Source organism: Convolutriloba macropyga, chromosome 14 (assembly GCF_964194025.1).
Source record: "Convolutriloba macropyga chromosome 14, txConMacr16.3, whole genome shotgun sequence".
NCBI classification, from domain to species: domain Eukaryota; kingdom Metazoa; phylum Xenacoelomorpha; order Acoela; family Convolutidae; genus Convolutriloba; species Convolutriloba macropyga.
Genome location: NC_134481.1, coordinates 41,422,541 through 41,443,878, shown reverse-complemented (window position 1 = coordinate 41,443,878; position 21,338 = coordinate 41,422,541). Strand labels below are relative to the sequence as shown.

The 21,338-nt window shown below is 34.3% G+C and overlaps 2 protein-coding genes across 5 annotated transcripts in view; one reads left to right on the top strand and one right to left on the bottom strand.

The window, feature by feature from the left end:
• LOC142353051 (uncharacterized) overlaps positions 1-16,478 on the top strand; it is a 36,459-nt gene extending 19,981 nt beyond the window's left edge. For all 4 annotated transcript variants that reach the window (XM_075405246.1, XM_075405244.1, XM_075405245.1 and 1 more), the window contains exon 6: positions 16,241-16,478. In XM_075405246.1, coding sequence (XP_075261361.1) covers positions 16,241-16,463 — 223 coding nt within the window. In that variant the 3' untranslated portion in view covers positions 16,464-16,478. The remainder of the gene's footprint in view (positions 1-16,240) is intronic.
• Positions 3,573-12,720, bottom strand: LOC142353177 (uncharacterized). The gene is made up of 2 exons (XM_075405397.1): positions 12,461-12,720; positions 3,573-3,922 (listed from the first exon to the last, which is right to left on the bottom strand). Exons 1-2 carry the CDS (start codon positions 12,654-12,656, stop codon positions 3,702-3,704), a joined length of 417 nt encoding a protein of 138 aa, XP_075261512.1. The 5' UTR covers positions 12,657-12,720; the 3' UTR covers positions 3,573-3,701.
• Positions 16,479-21,338: the final 4,860 nt, after the last annotated feature.

Here is a 21,338-nt window from a genome sequence, read left to right as displayed (position 1 = left end):
AACAAAAAGCTAAGAGTTTTTGAATAAAAAACTGAAAGAGCAGCACACGAAGAGCAAAAAAATGGCATCAGAATTACCAATCTAGGCTTGTGTTATCGTTGCAAAAAATTAAGATTATAGTTTCTGCGTCTTTTTTTAGAGTTTGGTCTAATTCAACTTGCTATTTAAAGTTACTTTTTTATGGTATTTGGAACTTATTTATATTCAAGGTGATATTTAGGCTTACTCCTGTATCCAAATAAACAAACTAATAAAAAGAGGGAAAAAATGGCAATCCAAATAACCATTAGCTGTAAAACTAAACCAACCGCATTAGGAAGACCATAAACACAAAGGCCGACGGAGTTGTTGATGAACCAACAAAAACGCAAATTTGCTGAGTTTGTTTACTTAACTCCAAAACCCACCATAACCTGATTTGTGATATTGCCATCTAGTGAACTGCCATTGAAACATTAATATTAATAAGGGTGTTAGACGAGGAGGAAAGATTATGAAGGTGTTGGTAACGAGTCGGGAGAAGAAGTTGGCAGACAAGAAATTAAAGCGGAGAATAAAATTATTGAACATAGAAACGCGCGTGTTAGTCAGCATGGAGCGGATAGCCCAAAGGAGGTTATTCGCTGCCAAGAGCGCGGAGTTTAATAGTGGGGACGAATCGGAAGAGGAGTGGTTGAGGATGATGAGGGCTGAGGAAAACAAAAACTAATTTGATACGACACAAACTAAACTTAAAACTATTATCTCTCATCATATCATCATCGCATCATCATCGTTATCGTGTTGTATATTTGCTCTTTAAAATTTAGTTTATGGTGGTTTCGGAACAATTTTCCGCACTGGGTTAACATCACTTGTTCCTTCCTCCGTGACCGAAAATGCGAGATAGATTGCGGGAACCGACGGGCCAGCGTGCGTGCCCGCGTAACATTCCCAATGACCCTCTGATTGTCCGGATGAACTAATACACGCGTAAATATTAGATGACAGCGCCCGGGCAATCATCCGTAGGTCGGTCGAACTCAGCTCGGTAACATCCTCGGTCGATTCACTCGAAAGAACCCCATCGGGAAGATCAAACAAATAACGGTTCGGTCCTGATTTCCGCAGGCGTTTCACCCAGTCCTCGATAATTCCGCCAGAGTTGCGGGCACCCGTTAGAACTACTGATAGTGCAGAGCACACGCAGTTGTACCTATGATGACCAGTACGTAGAGTTTTGATTCGGAACTAGGGTGACGTCAAGAGACTCGGAACTGAAACAATACAGTTACTTAATTATCATCGTATTTAAACGTAGTACGTGCAATATACTATAAAACTCACTTTTTGAACGCTGGAGAAAGCGGGTGGGTACAGTTAGAAGGTGTCCCTAATTGTTTGCAAAGCCGTTCTACCCGCGGCTTGTTTAGGTGAACCATAGGTCCGGTCTTACGAACCCCGATACGAAGTTGGCACTCGCGGCATTGTGTCACAACTCGCTGACAAATCGGACGCAATCTTCCGACGTTGTACTTGCCACGAGCCAGACCCTCAAGTTTCACGCGGTTAGGATGACCTTCGTCGTGATGCATCTTAAGTAGTGAAGAGTATGCGTCTTCACTGTGGAGTACTTGCTTCCCATTTTTATAAAGTTTTCCGTCCCGGATAGTGAATAGTCGAAGCTTCGTCCGGAAATGTCGTTCTTTGTGAGTAAGAAGCTTTGAGGATGTCAAAGAGAGTTTTTTGTAGTGTAATATCTTGTTATACTCATTAACGTCCATTATAACTGAAAGAAACTGGAGTTTTACAAAATTCCTAATTTTGGCCAAATCTGAAAATTCTTACAAGTTGGGACCGAAAATCTGTACACCCCCCCCCCGGTTTTTTGAAGCCGATATGGCTGAACCAAGCGGGGGTCACCATCACCCTAGGGCACCCCTAAGCTATTCACAAACCAGGATTGGTGGTGCCAGCTCTACCCAGTCCGAAGCTATTAACACTTAAGAGGGGAAAAGTGATAATTTTGGGGAAAAATCCGAAATTCGCAAATTTTGAGTTTAATGAACGCTAGTCATACAAGGGTGCAATAAGGCCCTGGGCCTACGCCTTAGGCGAAATACGAACCATACCCCCAAACCGCCTTATGTAAACAAAAGACCCGGAAACTTAGGATCGGCCGAGAACTAAACGTGAACCAATTTGTCGGCAATTTTGAATTATTTCGCTTATCACGGACGTACGACGCAGCCAGGCCGTAAGCCTGCAGCGGGTAAGTGGACGTTCGGTGGACGGTACCTCAGTAACTCCCCTATGTAAACAAATTGCATGTAAGGACAGAAAAATCCGGAATTCACATATACGTAATATTGGCGGCCATCTTGACTGACATTTAATAAGTATGTGTTGGTATTTAACACGTCACCATATTACGGCAGTGGTATTACGGAATGTAAACGAAGTAGCCAACCGTAGTATAGAAGGCTGAAAACCTTGTGCAATAATGACGGTTGTTTCGTTTGAGTAAACAAACTGTTTGCTCGGCTCAGTATATAAGCGGCTTACACATTAAGCGCAGCGCAGAAGTTGCTAACCGTGAACGAGTTAATATTCGATTGTTTGGCATAGTTTTCCGGTATTATTGAGCGAGAGGCTGTGTGAATCATTATTGAGCGTCGTTGCGTTAACTTTGCCGGAGCGATTGAGCGCGATGCTCTGAATAGTCGCTGTTATAGAATTACAGTTATTTGGCTAATTTGCCTGATTTGATTGAGCGAGAAGCTCTGAGTAGTCTTTGCAGTTTGGTTACATTATTGAGCACCGATTGCAGTTGCAAGTGAGCGAGAGGCTCAGGAACTTGCGTTATTTGATTGAGCAAGCGGCTCGGATTAGTTAGAGTTAATTGGCAGAGTTTGCCTGATTGAGCGAGAAGCTCGGACTTATTGTTGTTGTTAGACTGTGGTTCATCAGTCTGTTATAAGCTGAGGGATAATTCCAGTTGTTTGATTGCGTTTGAGTATAAGCGGCAATCGGTATTACAGTAGATTTGTATCGAGAACTTAGTTAGTTATTGTTTCAAGCTTGTGGTTGCTTGTGTCAGAATTAGTTATAGTAGTAGTTATTTTGATTGTCATAGTGCATGTTACCTGATGCCTATTGAGTTATTGTAATTAGCTATTAGAGTTACTTAATTTAAGTGTTTTTGACCATCGACACTTTTGAACAGCCAAGTGCATAGTACGGGAAATCTATTGTTGTTAAGAAGAAGACGAACCACCAAACTAAAAACCTTTCGAATTGTGAGATCTGGGCGCTATCGTTTTCCCGTGATAGGCAGCCTAATCAAAATTCAGAATCTTACATTAGCCACAAACATTACATCTAAAAAACTTGAAACTTAGTTTATGTCAATTGAAATACTGAGTTTTTTTCGCTGATTGAATTTCCTGTCTTAATCTTGCAATAATGTTGCAAGATTAACATCCTCTTGCAAGATCTTGCAGGATGAACATTATCTTGCAAGATTAACATCTTTTTGCAAAAATCTTGCAAGTTCTTGCGAAATTAATATCCGGTCTTGGCCTGGGAACAAACAAAAATAATAATTTAACTGGAGACAGACAGGTTTGTGTAAAGTTATTTTCGATATGAAGATGATACAAATATTATTTGGTTTATTCTTTTCCATTTATCGTAGTATCGCTTCTTCGTGAATCAATTCATCAACACGAACACTCGCATGTTTTGAAACCACATGCTACCGGAGCCACACATCCGACATGAAGTGACTTGAGATTAGGGTAGAAATAGTTGCAAATGTCTTTACAAGATGTCTGCCCATTGCACAGAAGGGTTCTCTCCCGCTTGAAATTGTCAAATTTGGGCAAAGTTTTGTCGGGGTTAATGACGTCATAATTGCGTAGAGTTGTCATCTTGGTTTCGCCTGAAATTCGGGAAAATATCGTTACTCAAGTTTTAAAGTTAGTGTCAATAAAAGTATTAGTTAAAAGGAAAAATTGTTATAAACGAGTCAAAAAGTTAGTCAGTTTTTGAATATTTTGAAAACAATATTTCGAAGCTCAGCAACTAAAACAACAAGACTCATTTATTGAAAAATGACATTATAAAGAAAAGCAACTTTTTTCATGAAGTTTGTTGTTAATTGGAATGTTGTTGACGGCTAATTGGATTTCAGTTTATTTCCATTGCATTTGCTCACATAATCCGTGATAATTGCTCAAATTTTAATAAAATTTGCTAAAATTATGATGAAAATGTAAATGAGAGTTTTATTGGTTTTACCCTGAAAAATTACGGAGAGTTGCTGAACTGTTTTATTTAATTTTTTTCATGGCTGAAACTACTTTCTTAAATTTTTTTAATGAAAAATAGCACCAATAATGCTTCTTGAGCCAACTTTGTACAAATTGTTCCAAGTACAATAATAAAAACTGATGAAATAGTCTTCGCTTACTCAGGCGAGGGCCATCCTTACCTTTGCTTCTCAATAAAGTTCCAGAACTATAATTTGGCCTAAAAATTGCTTTATCCTAATTTAAATCAATATTCATCCTCAATGCATCATTTGTTTTTAAAATATTGTATTTGTGTTCGCCAAATATTCTATTACACTAACATAGGGAACAATGACGTTCTTTGTGCTAACAAGGCCAGTGTTTTTCTAGTCAGTGGCTCTGTCCTTTTTAGACATTATTTGCCAATTTTTAGTCCTAAAAATAGACAATTCGCTGCTTTTCAGATAGGAGTTGAGTTAATCAGAAATCCAATTTGCGATTAAATGAGGCCCTGTGAATAATTATTGTACTTCCTTAGAACTGCTCACGGTTTTTCTGGCTCCGACAAAGATTTCACCTTAATTATCAAAAAACTCAGCATTAGTTTTGCCAGCATTCGTTGTTCTTTTTGAAGTCGCAAGATTTAGTTTGTTTATTGAAAAATCCAGTTTTTCAGTTAAACTGTGAGTAGTTAAATTTTCTACGTCTTGCATGTTTCTACGTCTTGTCATAACTAATGTTTCAAATATCTTCATATTTATTTATTTCAAATAAAGGTATCATTATGATCTTAAAATTTGTCATTTTTCAACCCTCAATTTGTCATTTTTTAGCTGAGTCGCATTAATGATTGCCCTCATTTTTGTTTAAGGAAATCAAAACCTAATCGGTTTGTTCAAAGGAAGTTTGACTGAACATATGTATATTGTTTTCATTGAATAGCTAGCGGTTTCACTGGAATCGACACTTCTCTTGCATATGTTCATTACTTTTTCCAATTTTCTTCGTCATTTGATGTTCTTTACACAGTCATTTAACATATTCGGAATCATGAACGGTTTCGACGAATCTCTAATAAATTAGATGCAATTTTTTGTAGTGTGTCAATGAATATCTGATGATTTTAGGGATTTTTATAAGGTAGTTGCAAAAATGTCAACAAAATTTTCAATTTCTCATTTTTTAAACTGTGTATTATCCGATAACTTGCGTTTTTTAAAAAAAGATCGACTAAATTGATGTTCAATTGAAGGAAAGTCAAAGCCGACATATTCAGTCTAAAGCCGAGGCCAAAGCCGACATATTCAGTACTTTCAGTTTCTAGCTTTTGTTCTTTAATGGCTTCTATGTTTTATTTTGTAATTTATTTTCGTTTTCTTAGTTTCCATTCTGTATTTTATATCGCTGTGTAGTCTTAACTTCTGGTCTCAGAAAAGACACCGCTCATTGGTTTCTCAATGAGCCAGGTTTAAAATTTTTTAGTGTTTTTTGTTGCTGGTTGTTAAGATTTTCAAAGTTATATCTTTAAAAAAAACGGCATTTTTGGTTTGTGCCTTCTTTTGTTTTCCCTTTTTGTCGATGTGTTGCCTAGTCTGTTTCAGGAAAATTCCCATCTGCTTTATAGTGAACAATAAATTAATTTTTTAACTAAAGATTTCATCTGACACTTTGAAGATTCTGTTGTTGATCGGTTTTGGTGAAAAAAAACACTCTGAGTTTTGCCCGTAACTAAACTTTATTTTTTCTGGTTGTCTCATTAATGGCAGGTCTAATCAATCCTCTGATGCACCAATATTTAGTTTTAGTGTGGTTTGAGTTTAAAACTTTTTTTTTAAAAAAAAACCATAAACCAATTTTTTTGGACAATTAAGGAATTTTCGAATGTTTTCTCTAGCCTCATCATTTTTCTTAATCTCAAACATGTTAATTCGAATAACACCAGGGTTAAAGTTATATGTTCTATTATTATAAATCAAACATACTACATCTTTCCCTTGAATAACTAAACATAATAATCATAATAAAAAACTAAGGTTCAGTTTCTAGTTCTCGTGAATTATTTTATAAAAATAAACTTTTAAAGCCTTCAATTTTTTTGTCCATTGGAACTCGTTCGTGTCTTTTTTGCATCTCTTCCTTTAATTTTTTTAAAAATTTTTTCTTTGATTTTTCTTTTCTTAGAGCTCTTGGAAGTTTATTCCATTTCCGAACAAAGTTTCTTATAATTGAATTTTGACTGGATTTTGATTTACATTTTGTTGTGATAGAAAAATCATATGTACGATTTTTATTTTTAATTTCAACGTCTCCAATTATTCTGAATTTTTTTGCTCTTGAATGTTTGTTTGTTGGACACTATCGAAAAATCTATTTAATGAAGTTTTTGCTATTTGAAGTTCTGCGGGAAGTATTTTATTTTCAAGAAGTAATTTATGAGCACTGTCATATTTTGTTCAAAAAAGCAAACATTTATGCCCCATCTAATTTGTTTGTTTATTCTGTCAATTGAGTAGGACGGCAAACTTTGAAAAAATATTGAACTAAATTCTAAATGCGATAAAACAAGTGATCTAAAGAGATTTTTTCGAGCCTTTAAAGGTATTTGATTGCGTACCAAATAAATTGATCTGATAGCTAAAGCCATTTTACTGATCACATTATTAAGTTGTTTTTGTTATGTCAACTCTTTGTCAAGAATAACACCTAAGTATCTGCATTCATCTGTTGGTTTCAGTGAATGACTATTAAATTCAACGCGATTGACAGTTGGTAACTTTTTATTTTTGAAAACCATTGGTTGACAATTAGGCCATAATACGAATGCAAGTAGTCGGAACCTTATCTGCGAACAAACTTTGCCGAGCTTCTTTGTCGCTATATGCATAGAACAACAATGGATAGATCATATGCATAGAACTGGATAATGGTTTCAGCATTTTGTTCTACCGGAACTAAATCTCAAAAAATTGTTGTAGATGATTTTGCCAGTGCCTTGATTTTTTTTCGTATCATAATGTTTGGTATAATGTCATTGACAGTTTCTTGATCTGTATTCTGGTGTTGATAAAACTCGCAGATCCTACTTAGTTTTCACAATAAACGCGACAATTCAATTGCTAGCTACAGTAACGAAACTTACTAAGTTTTCTTAGTATGAGTCGCTATCTTTTAATAAGTGAAATTTTATGTTTGCTTCATTTATGTCGTTCTTTTTTGCAGAATTCGGTTGATGTTTTTCCTGTAATCGTTAATGTTTTTCGACGTTTCACGAAAAAGACCTAATTTTATTTTATACTTCTTCCTAACTAGATGGAAAAACATCTCAACATAGTCAGTTTGCGTGTTTAACTCCTCGCGATAGGAAATTAATCCCTATAAAAGTTTGACATTGCGTGACTGTAGGAGAGTTCCTAATCCCCCATATAGTTCCATTTTTCCTTACGTAATTCCTGCACTCTGATTACGTAATTCGTCAGTCAAGAGACACGCTGTTTTCCTTTCCATTGAGATGATTGCTCAAAGGTGGCGTGACCAAAATCTGACTCGAACTGCTCTTTATATTGGATAAAATTAAATTTCAATAAAACTCAGTTTTTGCGAACTTCATAATTAAAACTACTGGATCAATTTTTACTTTCGCTGAGGCGTTTTTCGCTTTTTTGTTTCGAGAGCATTGCAAGATGTCAAGCCGTCCTAACGAGTATTATTATCTTGCAAGATATAAAAAAAGAGAAATCTTACAGGGTTAATTTAACTCAAAACAAGAACTGAAGACAACCAACTATTTCAATCAAGTAAGACTTCGCTTAGTCGCAATTTTCTGACTGGGGGCAACTTTTTAGTTCGATTTAGAAAGTTTTTGTTCTAAAAAAGTTTAAAGAAACGAGTTACAAAGAGTTTTCATAGTAGTCCTATTTTTCAAGAATATTCTATTTTTTAATGTGTTCCATAACGACTGTTGATTTGCTTAGTAATGCATATATCAACCCTGTTTTTTTGATAGATATTGTGTTCTATAATTTTGAAGTAAGCAAGCGTTTTAAAACTCACTGGACAAAGTTGAAAGGATAAAATTAAAATTCTATCCATATAGGTTGAAACTTATGAAATTGTAAATCTGTCAAAAATGCGTTAGCATTCAAATAGCCACATTTTTACTAAGTTGCGTTGAGGTTTTTCAACCATTCGGTTATTTCAATTCTACGGGAAAGGTCATAGAATGGTTTTCTTAATAATAATACTAACTCAAGTTATGAATTTCCTCGGGGTGTGTTTGAAGTGTTTCCATTGGTTCAAAGTCCACCATATCGTTGTGCTTCACGTTATCAATTTTAATGCGCTGTCGGTTGTTAATTAGTGGAATTTCATAGATGCGGCGACTGTTTGTCACCTCTGTCAAAAATCCCAAAGTTAAAATTAACAGCAAACTTAAAGTACTCATGGCTTTATAGTTGTGTTTTGTGAAAGTGGTTTGCGTTTGATGTTTGTTTGTTTCTTGTAAGGCAAATATCCTTAAGTTGAAACCGTAAATAAAGATGACAATCATTTTATAATGACTTCAAATAAGTTCAGCAATTCTGAAAATAACATTCAATAAAAAAAGAGCAAAAGTTAAAGAAACTGGACGTTAAAATGTGCTGAAATGATTGATAAAACTATACTTCATTGTGATTGGTTCAGAATCTTTGCTATCATTTTATTTAAAGCGCATTTCAGTTCAGATTGGGTTAGAAATTTATGAGGTGAAAAATTGAATACATTTTTGGCAATCAGTTATACGTCGACATAGTTGTACGCCACCGCGGCGCTGAAATCTAAGCTGATTCGAAAAGAGCTCAAAACATTTACGGCTTTAATTACAATAAAGTGAGATAGCAACCCGATGAGACTTTGCATGGGCAAATTGATCTCATGTTGGATTGTGATAGTTGGTAATAAGGCCCCATGAGCTGCTGAGGCATGGCCGTGGCCTGCGATAATTACTATATAATTCAGCATCTGATCGCATTTAATATATATTTTTTGATTATAATTTTTAATTTTTGAGAACTCTATAAATTGGTTTCAATTGTTTACTCCATTTTCGGCTCTTTTTTAAGAAAATGGAGAAGTGTGTTCATTAAATATCAACACCTTAGCTCTGAACCAACTTGCAGTGGCCTCATATTATTTCCTTATTGCAACTGATGCTGTAATTGTTTTCAAACCTTCTTTCTTGGATAGATTGGCTTTCTATGAATTTTGTGTGCAATTAAATACAAATAAGACTTGTCTTTTTTTTTCTTAACTTTGTTATTTTATGCCAATTTTGTGAATTTGCATCAACAATACTTTTCATTGCAAGAACTTGTCATCTTAGCTTGTTTTTAATATTTTGTAAAGTTTCAACAAGATAACAAGTAAATAACAAAGATTTCTAGCATCATTTCACATTATAATTGATGAGATCAGCTATATGGATTAGGAAACAGCAATTACCGCGCTGTTGAAACACAAAAATCTGGTGAGCAAAATTTTCTGCGCTCTTTTTTGATGGGAAAATACAGATCGAATTTTTCAACTGCAGACTCAACTGCCAAGTCATATATTTTTTATTCCAAAAACATTACATTAATACAAATCATTTTAAACTATTTTGTTCTGTTCTCTCAACAGTCTTTGAGTTTGTTTTGCAACAATTTACGTTTCATTTCATCCCTCTCAGCATTTTCTGTTAGTATTCTGGAAGTACCAATATTTTTTATGTGTGGTTTGAGTTTTAGTGTGGTTTGAGTTTATAACATTTTTTTAAAAAAAACCATAAACCAATTTTTTTGGACAATAAAGGAATTTTCGAATGTTTTCTCTAGCCTCATCATTTTTCTTAATCTCAAACATGTTAATTCGAATAACACCAGGGTTAAAGTTATATGTTCTATTATTATAAATCAAACATACTACATCTTTCCCTTGAATAACTAAACATAATAATCATAATAAAAAACTAAGGTTCAGTTCTAGTTCTCGTGAATTATTTTATAAAAATAAACTTTTAAAGCCTTCAATTTTTTTGTCCATTGGAACTCGTTCGTGTCTTTTTTGCATCTCTTCCTTTAATTTTTTTAAAAATTTTTTCTTTGATTTTTCTTTTCTTAGAGCTCTTGGAAGTTTATTCCATTTTCGAACAAAGTTTCTTATAATTGAATTTTGACTGGATTTTGATTTACATTTTGTTGTGATAGAAAAATCATATGTACGATTATTAATTTTAATTTCAACGTCTCCAATTATTCTGAATTTTTTTGGTCTTGTATGTTTGTTTGTTGGACAATATCGAAAAATCTATTTAATGAAGTTTTTGCTCTTTGAAGTTCTGCGGGATGTATTTTATTTTCAAGAAGTAATTTATGAGCACTGTCATATTTTGTTCAAAAAAAGCAAACTTTTATGCCCCATCTAATTTGTTTGTTTATTCTGTCAATTGAGTAGGACGGCAAACTTTGAAAAAATATTGCACAAAGTTCTAAATGCGATAAAACAAGTGATCTAAAGAGATTTTTTTCGAGCCTTTAAAGGTATTTGATTGCGTACCAAATAAATTGATCTGATAGCTAAAGCCAGTTTACTGATCACATTATTAAGTTGTTTTTGTTATGTCAACTCTTTGTCAAGAATAACACCTAAGTATCTGCATTCATCTGTTGGTTTCAATGAATGACTATTAAACTCAACGCGATTGACAGTTGGTAACTTTTTATTTTTGAAAACCATTGGTTGACAATTAGGCCATAATACGAATGCAAGTAGTCGGAACCTTATCTGCGAACAAACATTGCCGAGCTTCTTTGTCACTATATGCATAGAACAACAATGGATAGATCATATGCATAGAACTGGATAATGGTTTCAGCATTTTGTTCTACCGGAACTAAATCTCAAAAAATTGTTGTAGATGATTTTGCCAGTGCCTTGATTATTTTTCGTATCATAATGTTTGGTATAATGTCATTGACAGTTTCTTGATCTGTATTCTGGTGTTGATAAAACTCGCAGATCCTACTTAGTTTTCACAATAAACGCGACAATTCAATTGCTAGCTACAGTAACGAAACTTACTAAGTTTTCTTAGTATGAGTCGCTATCTTTTAATAAGTGAAATTTTATGTTTGCTTCATTTATTTCGTTCTTTTTTGCAGAATTCAGTAGATTTTTTTCCTTTAATCGTTAACGTTTTTCGACGTTTCACGAAAAAGACCTAATTTTATTTTATACTTCTTCCTTACTAGATGGAAAAACATCTCAACATAGTCAGCTTGCGTGTTTAACTCCTCGCGATAGGAAATTAATCCCTATAAAAGTTTGACATTGCGTGACTACAAAAGTTCCTAATCCCCCCATATAGTTCCATTTTTCCTTACGTAATTCCTGCACTCTGATTACGTAATTCGTCAGTCAAGAGACACGCTGATTTCCTTTCCATTGAGATGATTGCTCAAAGGTGGCGTGACCAAAATCTGACTCGAACTGCTCTTTATATTGGATAAAATTAAAATCCAATAAAACTCAGTTTTTGCGAACTTCGTAATTAAAACTACTGGATCAATTTTTACTTTCGCTGAGGCGTTTTTCGCTTTTTTGTTTCGAGAGCCTTGCAAGATGTCAAGCCGTCCTAACGAGTATTATTATCTTGCAAGATATAAAAAAGAGAACTCTTACAGGGTTAATTGAACTCAAAACAAGAACTGAAGACAACCAACTATTTCAATCAAGTAAGACTTCGCTTAGTCGCAATTTTCTGACTGGGGGCAACTTTTTAGTTCGATTTAGAAAGTTTTTGTTCTAAAAAAGTTTAAAGAAACGAGTTACAAAGAGTTTTCATAGTAGTCCTATTTTTCAAGAATATTCTATTTTTTAATGTGTTCCATAACGACTGTTGTTTTGCTTAGTAATGCATGTATCAACCCTGTTTTTTGATAGATATTGTGTTCCATAATTTTGAAGTAAGCAAGCGTTTTAAAACTCACTGGACAAAGTTGAAAGGATAAAATTCAAATTCTAAACATATAGATTGAAATTGTAATTCTGTCAAAAATGCGTTAGCATTCAAATAGCCACATTTTTACTAAGTTGCGTTGAGGTTTTTCAACCATTCGGTTTCAATTCTACGGGAAAGGTCATAGAATGGTTTTCTTAATAATAATACTAACTCTGGTTATGAATTTCCTCGTGGTGTGTTTGAAGTGTCTCCATCGATTCAAAGTCCACCATATCATTGTGGTTCACGTTATCAATTTTAATGCGCTGTCGGTTGTTAATTAGTGGAATTTCGTAGATCCGTCGGCTGTTTGTCACCTCCGTCAAAAATGCCGAAGTTAAAATGAGCAGCAAGCTTAAAGTAGTCATGGCTTTATAGTTGTGTTTTCTGACAATGATTTGCAATTGTTATTTGTTTATTTCTGGTAAGGCAAATATCCTTTAGTTGAAACTGTAAATAAAGATGACAATCATTTTATAATGACTTCAAATAAGTTCAGCAATTCTGAAAATAACATTCAATAAAAAAGAGCAAAAGTTAAAGAAACTGGACGTTAAAATGTGCTGAAATGATTGGTAAAACTATACTTCATTGTGATTGGTTCAGAATCTTTGCTCTCATTTTATTTAAAGCGCATTTCATTTCGGATTGGTTTGGAAATTTCTCTGGTTAAAAATTGAATACAATTTTGGCAATCAGTTATACGTCGACAAAGTTCTACGCCACCGCCGAAATCTTACCTGATTCGAAAAGAGCCTAAAACATTTACGGATTTAAAAACTATAAAGTGAGATAGCAACCCGATGAGAATTTGCATAGGAAAATTGATCTCATGTTGGATGGTGATAGTTGGTAATAAAGTCCCATGAGCTGCTGAGGCATGGCCGTGGCCTGCGATAATTACCATATAATTCAGCATCTGATCGCATTTAATATATATTTTTTGATAATAATTTTTAATTTTTGAGAACTCTATAAATTGGTTTCAATTGTTTACTCCATTTTCGGCTCTTTTTTAAGAAAATGGAGAAGTGTGTTCATTCAATATCAACACCTTAGCTCTGAACCAACTTGCAGTGGCCTCATATTATTTCCCTATTGCAACTGATGCTGTAATTTTTTTCAAACCTTCTTTCTTGCATAGATTGGCTTTCTATGAATTTTGTGTGCAATTAAATACAAATAAGACTTGTCTTTTTTCTTCTTAACTTTGTTATTTTATGCCAATTTTGTGAATTTGCTTCAACAATACTTTTCATTGCAAGAACTTGTCATCTTAGCTTGTTTTTAAAATTTTGTAAAGTTTCAACAAGATAACAAGTAAATAACGGTGTCAGGACAAAATACCCAATGCCAAAATACCCAATGTGACAAAATACCCAAAATATACCCAATATTTTATTCTAACGTTGAAACTATCAGAACGATTATTTAGCATAATATTTAGTTAGTGCGTTTGGCCATGCCTCGCGGACCATGGCCATGCCTCAGCGGCCCATGGGACCTGATATGAAACTATCACAACCGAACATGGGATTAAACTAACAACTTAATTGCGAGAAAACATGCTTGTAAATTTGAGTGCTAATTTGTAATCGGATTATTGAACGAAAAGATCAAAGGGAATAAATTGGGTATAATGGCATTGGGTATTTTGGCACATTGGGTATTTTGGCATTGGGTATTTTGTCATGTAACCGTAAATAACAAAGATAGCTAGCATCAGTTCACATTATAATTGATGAGATCAGCTATACGGATTAGGAAACAGCAATTACCGCGCTGTTGAAACACAAAACTCTGGTGAGCAAAATTTTCTGCGCTCTTTTTTGATGGGAAAATACAGATCGAATTTTTCAACTGCAGACTCAACTGCCAAGTCATATATTTTTTATTCCAAAAACATTACATTAATACAAATCATTTTAAAATATTTTGTTCTGTTCTCTCAACAGTCTTTGAGTTTGTTTTCCAACAATTTACGTTTCATTTCATCCCTCTCAGCATTTTCTGTTATTATTTCGGAAGTCAGTTTTATCACAATCGTTTCCAGCGTAATGTGATTAGCTCCTGACTATATATTGGTCGTGTTTCTGTTTTTTGGCAAAAACGGATGCAAAAAGTGTTTACAGTAGTTATACAGCCTGGTCATTTTAATGACAAAACACTTTTTATATTATTGATTTTCATGTATATAATCACAGGTTTAAACCAAATCTGTATTTTGCAATGACAAATGGAGTTTCTTTAAGTTAAAAAATTGGCTTTGATCTGCATTCCGCTGCAGATATGAACAATGTTGCGATTGCAAGTTTTTGAACTCTTATAAGTGACTGCACAATTTATATTATCCTTTTTTGTCAGTGAAGTTTTCTTTTTTTTTCAATCAAAAAAGGCTACAGTAAAAACCTATAGTAAAATAGCAAAAGAGGCTATTCCGAGTGAAACGATGATGGATTGAATATATAAGGGCCAAACTGAACAGTTGCTCCATTATAAGCTTGTTGACTTTTTGTGTTTTGGTTCGTACAAATGAATTTGTGAACTTCGTCTAAAAATATCAATACTTCAGTTAGTTCATTTCTTTATTCCAAAAACAAGAATAAAGAGTACAAATACAGCTAATTTGCTTCAGCGTGACGCAAAAACAGGCAGGAATATTTTAAATGGGGAAGTTGAAGTAACTGAAATGAAATGCAGATATGAACTATGTATTAATTTCTATGGCCTTGAAATAAACCTATACTAACTAACTATTTTGAAATGAGAAAATTTTTTAACGAAAAACACGTTTTTTCTTTTACGAGGAATGATAATGTTTATTTTAATTCATTGAACTCTAAATAATCTATCCACCAATAGTTTTGCCGAGAAGCTTCAGTCAACGTGTGGCCAGTCTAAATTTGGTTCTAAATTTTTTAGCTTCATGCCAATTTTTTTTCTTATCTCAGATTTCGTAAGCTAATGGTTGGTTGCGTGAAACACTTTCAATCCAACTCACATTTTCTTGTGTTTGTTTGCTTTTTAAAAAGATTTATGGTGCTGAGTTTTTACGAAGTTTTGTGAACAATGTCTTTCAACTTCCAACGTTCAGCAAGATCTTGACGCTTTGCGCCTATTTTTCTTCAAAATGTCTTGATAGGATTTCAAAACTTCAAGTTGCAATACGAGACAGTGATTTTGCAAGATATTGATTAGGTTACGCGCCACCAATTTCAAGAAATATGTCATTTACAGGAAAGCAAAATGTGTTAAATTTGCTTGGGCGCCTGATATTGCAAAAAATACACCCCCTAAGCTGAGGTCCATAAAATAAAAATAAATTAAGAATTAAAAAAGTTGAAATAAATGACAAAATCTGAACTATTTTTTTATAAACCCCCCTCAACCAATAAATTCATCGAGCTTTTTATTAATTTGAAATGTACCAACTGCTGAGGCACTTTATCACAGCCATCACCCAAAAATATCTATACTTGAAATGAATACATTATAAAAACATTGTGTACAACTTATACGAATAAAACTGACAATAGGTCTGGACATGAACGCACGAAAGTCTGGAAATACCCACTTCTGATCGCAAGAAGAACGCGCAAAAATTTTTGGCCGCACTAAAGTCTGGACATAGATGTTTTTGAACGCACCATCGTCTGGACATGAACGCACAAATTTCAAAATTTGAGCGCACGAGGTTAGGTTTGGAACGCCCAAAAGTCTGGTCATATGTAATTTTGAGCGCAGGAAAGTCTGGATATAGGGTCTTTTGAACGCACGAAGAACGCACAAATATTTTTGAACGCATAAAAGTCTGGACATGGCTACGTTCCATCTGGGGTGGTCTGGACATAGACATGTTTTGTCCGGGACTGTCTGGACATATGGACCTCAACGTGGGTAGACTTTAGCGTCGACAGCTCAGTTATAATTTAGTAGTCATCTGTGGTTTTAGTATGTGTGAGAATAAATTGTCCGGGGTGGACGGGAAACTGGCGGTGTTCGACACAGAATCCAAACAACAATCGCTCGAGTCAATTTTGAGGGAATATTTTTCCCACCGCCCAACTGATGACTCATACTCCTACTACAGCGGGTCAGTCCCAATTGGATGTAAAAGTCACGTGACTCTGATGAAGTCACTTCTAAATTCTGGCTTAATATCTTTTGAAACATAAACGTACAGGAGTCACGTGACGTTGCTTTGAACATGCACGCGAACGGTTTAGAGTGCCGATCTACAGTGCCAGAAGTAAAAATGCCAGAAGTTTCCTAATTCATAGCCAGAAGTTGACTAACATAAATTTTGGTGTCAATTTAAAACGTTTCAGCATGGTTACCTGTGCATAAGTCACTTTGAAATTCTGGCTGAGCATTCCAAACCGCTACTCAATGATCGATAATCGCCAGAACATCTCAGTGACTTCAGGCAGAGATAGGTAACCTATAATTGATATCACATCAATATTTCAATTTCATTTTATAATAAATAAATAATAAATTAGTTCTCGAGTTTATTCCATTGCTTGCATTTATAAATTTACAAACAACAAAACATAACCCGAAAGGACATCAAAAGGTCGCTAGACCTGTCAAGTGATGCCTTTTAATTCTTCTCAAAGTCTACTTATTTGTTAATTCAAACCCTCTAAAATCATATTTTACCCTGGTAATACCACTTTCCAATCAAACTTAGAAACCCCTAAGAAAATGTTTAATAAGAATGCCAATTTTACAAAAAAAAATGCAGCTCGCTTTATTCCTTACCAAAAAAAGTTAACAAAAAATCTGTTATCTATAATAAATGAGTCTCTAAAACAATTTAAAAAGTTTGCTAAATCCTGTGCACTAAATGAGCATAATTTTTGAATAATACTTTCATCCATTTTAGTTAAAACATAATATAAGCGTCTTAATCTATTTATGAGTGACTTGTTTCTTTGCTTCGTTTGCAAATATTTTGTTTTGACTAGATGAGTTCATTTATTTGGATATTTTCTTCAATTAATTCCGGAAATGAGTTATTTAATAATTTGCTTGGATGTTCATGGCGGAGAATTCTTGACAGTAATTTTATCTGTTCATATATGTATAACTCTTTAACAGAAAACAACTTGTGTTTACATCGCAGTTCGTCATTGCTTTGGAATCTCTTAGCTGAAAATAACAAACGAAAAATTCTGCTTTGCCGCCACTCTAATTTTTGAAGATCGCTTTTATTGGCCACTCCATACAACAAAACCCCGTACTGTAATACTGGTTGGGCGTAAACTTTGTATAATCGGACTAGTATGTGTCTTTTGAAAAAATTTTTATACTGATAGATTGCCGCTGTTAATGAATTCATCCGACTAATTATTTTTTCAATGTGTGATTTGAAGCTCAGTTTACTATCTATGTATACACCCAAGTACTTAATGTGGTCGACAAATTCGATGCTGTAATCATAAATTTTTATTTCAGGTGTCTCATTAGTAGCACCAAAACTTATAGCCTTGCATTTATCTCTATTTATTGCTAACTTATTTGATTCCTTCCAAACTGACACATTTTCTATTGTATCATCAATTCCATCATCCACCTTTCCGTAAATATTTGTATCATCAGCAAACATAGTTACATTACAGTTTGTACAAAAAGCAGGCAGATCGTTTACGTAAATCAAGAACAGAAGTGGCCCTAAAACGGAACCCTGCGGTACACCGCAAAAAACGCTTTCAAAGGATGATCGCTGCTTGCTAACTGAAACACATTGTTGTCTGTTGGTCAAATATGAATTAAGAATGTCATAAATTTTCCCCCTCAAACCATACGTAAAACATTTTTGGAGCAAAATTTCATGAATCACAGTATCAAAAGCTTTCGATAAATCAATAAAAACTCCGTAGTAACTTTCTTTCGAACACAAAGAAATCCTTATTGTTTCAACAACCTCCGACACAGCATCAATTGTGTTTTTCTTTGCCTGATATCCAAACTGAGCCTTGTTTATTACTGAGTATTTGGAAAAAAAAGAAATGAGCCTTTTCTGTAGACATTTCTCAACAATTTTTGAAATAACTGGGAGCAGTGATATTGGTCTGTAATTACCGAACTCGTTTTCGTTACCATTTTTGTACAGAGGTATAACATTGGCAATTTTCAGAGTTCTAGGGAAATGGCCCTCATCAACGCAACGATTAATTAATTTTGCAAATGTTTCACACACGCTTGGATTGATGAACTTAATCAGTTGATTTGAAATGTTATGCAAATCAGAGGAAGTTTTTTTGGGCATTTGCTTGATAATGTCGAAAACTTCTTTGGCTGTGACGTTAGTTAAGAACATGGAATTTTCTAACTTTCTGACCCGGCTTAGATCTGACGGCAGACTACAACTTTCCTATTTCAACAAAATATTTATTGATTTCATCAGCATTCAGATTGTCAATATTTTTTTTTTATTTTCCTTCCCTTAATATCGTCTATTATTGAAAACAAACTTTTATTTATGTAGCCTTTCCTTCAATTTTTTGTTCGTAAAATTCTATTTTTGCTTTTTTCGTTAGGTTTTTTAAACGATTACGCAGCTTATTATATTTTTCTCTATTTTCGGCAGACTGTTCGTTCTTCAATATTTGGTAGGCTTCAAGCTTTTTAAGACTGAGATTTTTGATCTGGTTATTCAACCAAGGCTTTTGAACCTGTTTGAATTTTTCGTTAGCGTGCTTTTTGAACTGTTGCAAGGGTACATGACGATCCAACTCCTCGTTCATCACCCTCAATAAATCCGTAAAACTGAAATCTAAATCAGAAGATAGATATAGTTTACTTTTCGTTCCCAGTTTTTTTTGCAATACTGTAATTTAAATCTAACCTGAGTTCCTTATTTTGAAGTTTTTTTAGGGGCCTAAAAAGAAATTTTTTCTTTGAATTTTCCGGATCAACCCTTGTTTCCTTGCAGCTCAATTCTACTCCTCTGTGGTCAGAGATCATTGTATCCTTCACATTTACTGAGGCTTCAAAATTCGCGAAAAAAATATCAATGCATGTTGCCGTACAAGAAGTGACTCTTGTCGGTTCTGATCTATTCTTTATTTGCAGTCCTGTACAAGAGAAAAAATCCAAAACCTTAGCAATTTTGTTCGTTTGTTCAATTACATTTAAGTTGAAATCACCACAAAAAAACTTGCAAACTCTCCGGTTTGATAGTGAATTTATTAAGGTGCTCTTGACAAACGTTTATGTACTCATCTATACCATAATTCGGAGTTTTATAACCAACAGTTATCACTTTTTCATTTTGATATCCTAACAACGCAACTGTCAACAATTGTACGTGTTCATTGTTTGTTATTGCTTTAATTTGAACTTTGATGCCTTTCCGAATGAAAAATCCTACACCTCCACCTCTTTTTTCTCTGTCACTCCTCAACAACTGGCCATATCCATTCAACTGGTAAGCATTTTGGAAAGTATACTAGTTGTACCAGGTTTCTGTTAACGCAATCACATCAGGTTTTGCTTTCTCTTGGTTTATAAAATGATCTAGCTCATTAAAATTTCTATGAATTGATCTTAAATTTTGAAGTATTATTCTAAAAGTCATATATGTCCAAGAAGTATTCCGACAAAATTGCAGCCATAAACCATTGTTTTTCTTTTTTTTCTGTCTTTTTTCGATTCAGTCTTTCCTGCTGCCGAGGAGTCGCAGTGCAGACCAAAAAAACTCAAGCATTTATTGAGAAAAAAAAGAGTAAACTAGTTTAGAGTATTATAAGAGGACTTAAAAGAGACTGAAGCCGCGGAAATCGCAGTACTTCAGACTAAATTGTATTCTGAGCCCAAGTTCTATTAGTGACACAACAAATTTTTAAAGTTCACTCAGCTTGCAACAGGTCGCGGAAATCGCAGTTCCTGATGCAAGTTTTTGTTTATGAAGAAGTAAAAAGAAAAACATATATAAAAAATATATGATTACAATAATGCCTGAAGCCGCGGAAATCGCAGAACCTCATGCAGTACAATTGAAAAAACGAAAACCAAAAGCACGGAAAGCTTAAACAGATAAAATTAAGCTAAATAAAAAACTAAGAAAGTTTAGTTAAAAATTAACTTTTAATTTTTTTATCCTTGTTTCAACATTGAGAAGTAAGTTCAGATGAAACTTGTATAACAAAACACAGATAATTTTGCACACATGTGTTGTGTCTTCAACACTTCAGACGTTAACAAAAATTTTTAATGAGTTATTCTCAGTTCAAACTTTTTCCAGCACTTTAATTGGCTTTTCCAATTTCGAAGATAGCTTTCTTTTGTTCAGGAGAGAATGATGCAAATAGCCAATCAGCACGTTCATCATCAGTCAATCGAAGTGGTCGCTTTGGTTTACGGAAAACAGTTATTTGGTCTGGTCTACGATTCTGCTCTCGCACAATTGGATTTTTTACCTTTTCCAGTTCGGTAACATCATTTACTTTTACAAGTTTTTTTCCCATCTCCTTGATCACACAATACGGACACAGTGCAGTTATTAGTGCTCGTTATGAGTCCCTTGCCTTCTGCGAGTTTCTTGATATAAGCATCCATTGCAGGTAATCTTTCTCGTACGTAAATATTCTTTTGATTTATTTCGTTTTTTTGTCCTTTGAGATACCTTCGATTCGCATATATCTGGTTTTTATCACGAAAGTACAAAAAGTTGACGATCACAGAAGCCATCAGACCTTTTTCTTCGGCTCGACCAGGTAGTATATGACACGCTTTGATTTTACTCGGTTCCAGTTCGTAACGCAGAAATTTTTTAATGAAAATAACAATCAGTTCCAGTAATGCATCATCATCAACGATTGGGTCAAACGGTGGATTATCAATAAAGATGGAGTCCTTACTCGTGTATCTTTCTTGTTCCCGAACACGCATTTCTAACTCTGAGCAAAAATCCTTAATGTTTTTGAATTGCACACTAACCTCACTCTGGGTTTTTTTAATTCGCTTATAATGGTACTCACGACCTGCTTCGTACTCTCATCCTGGATAGTCTCCACTAATTGCAATAACTTGGCATCCATCCT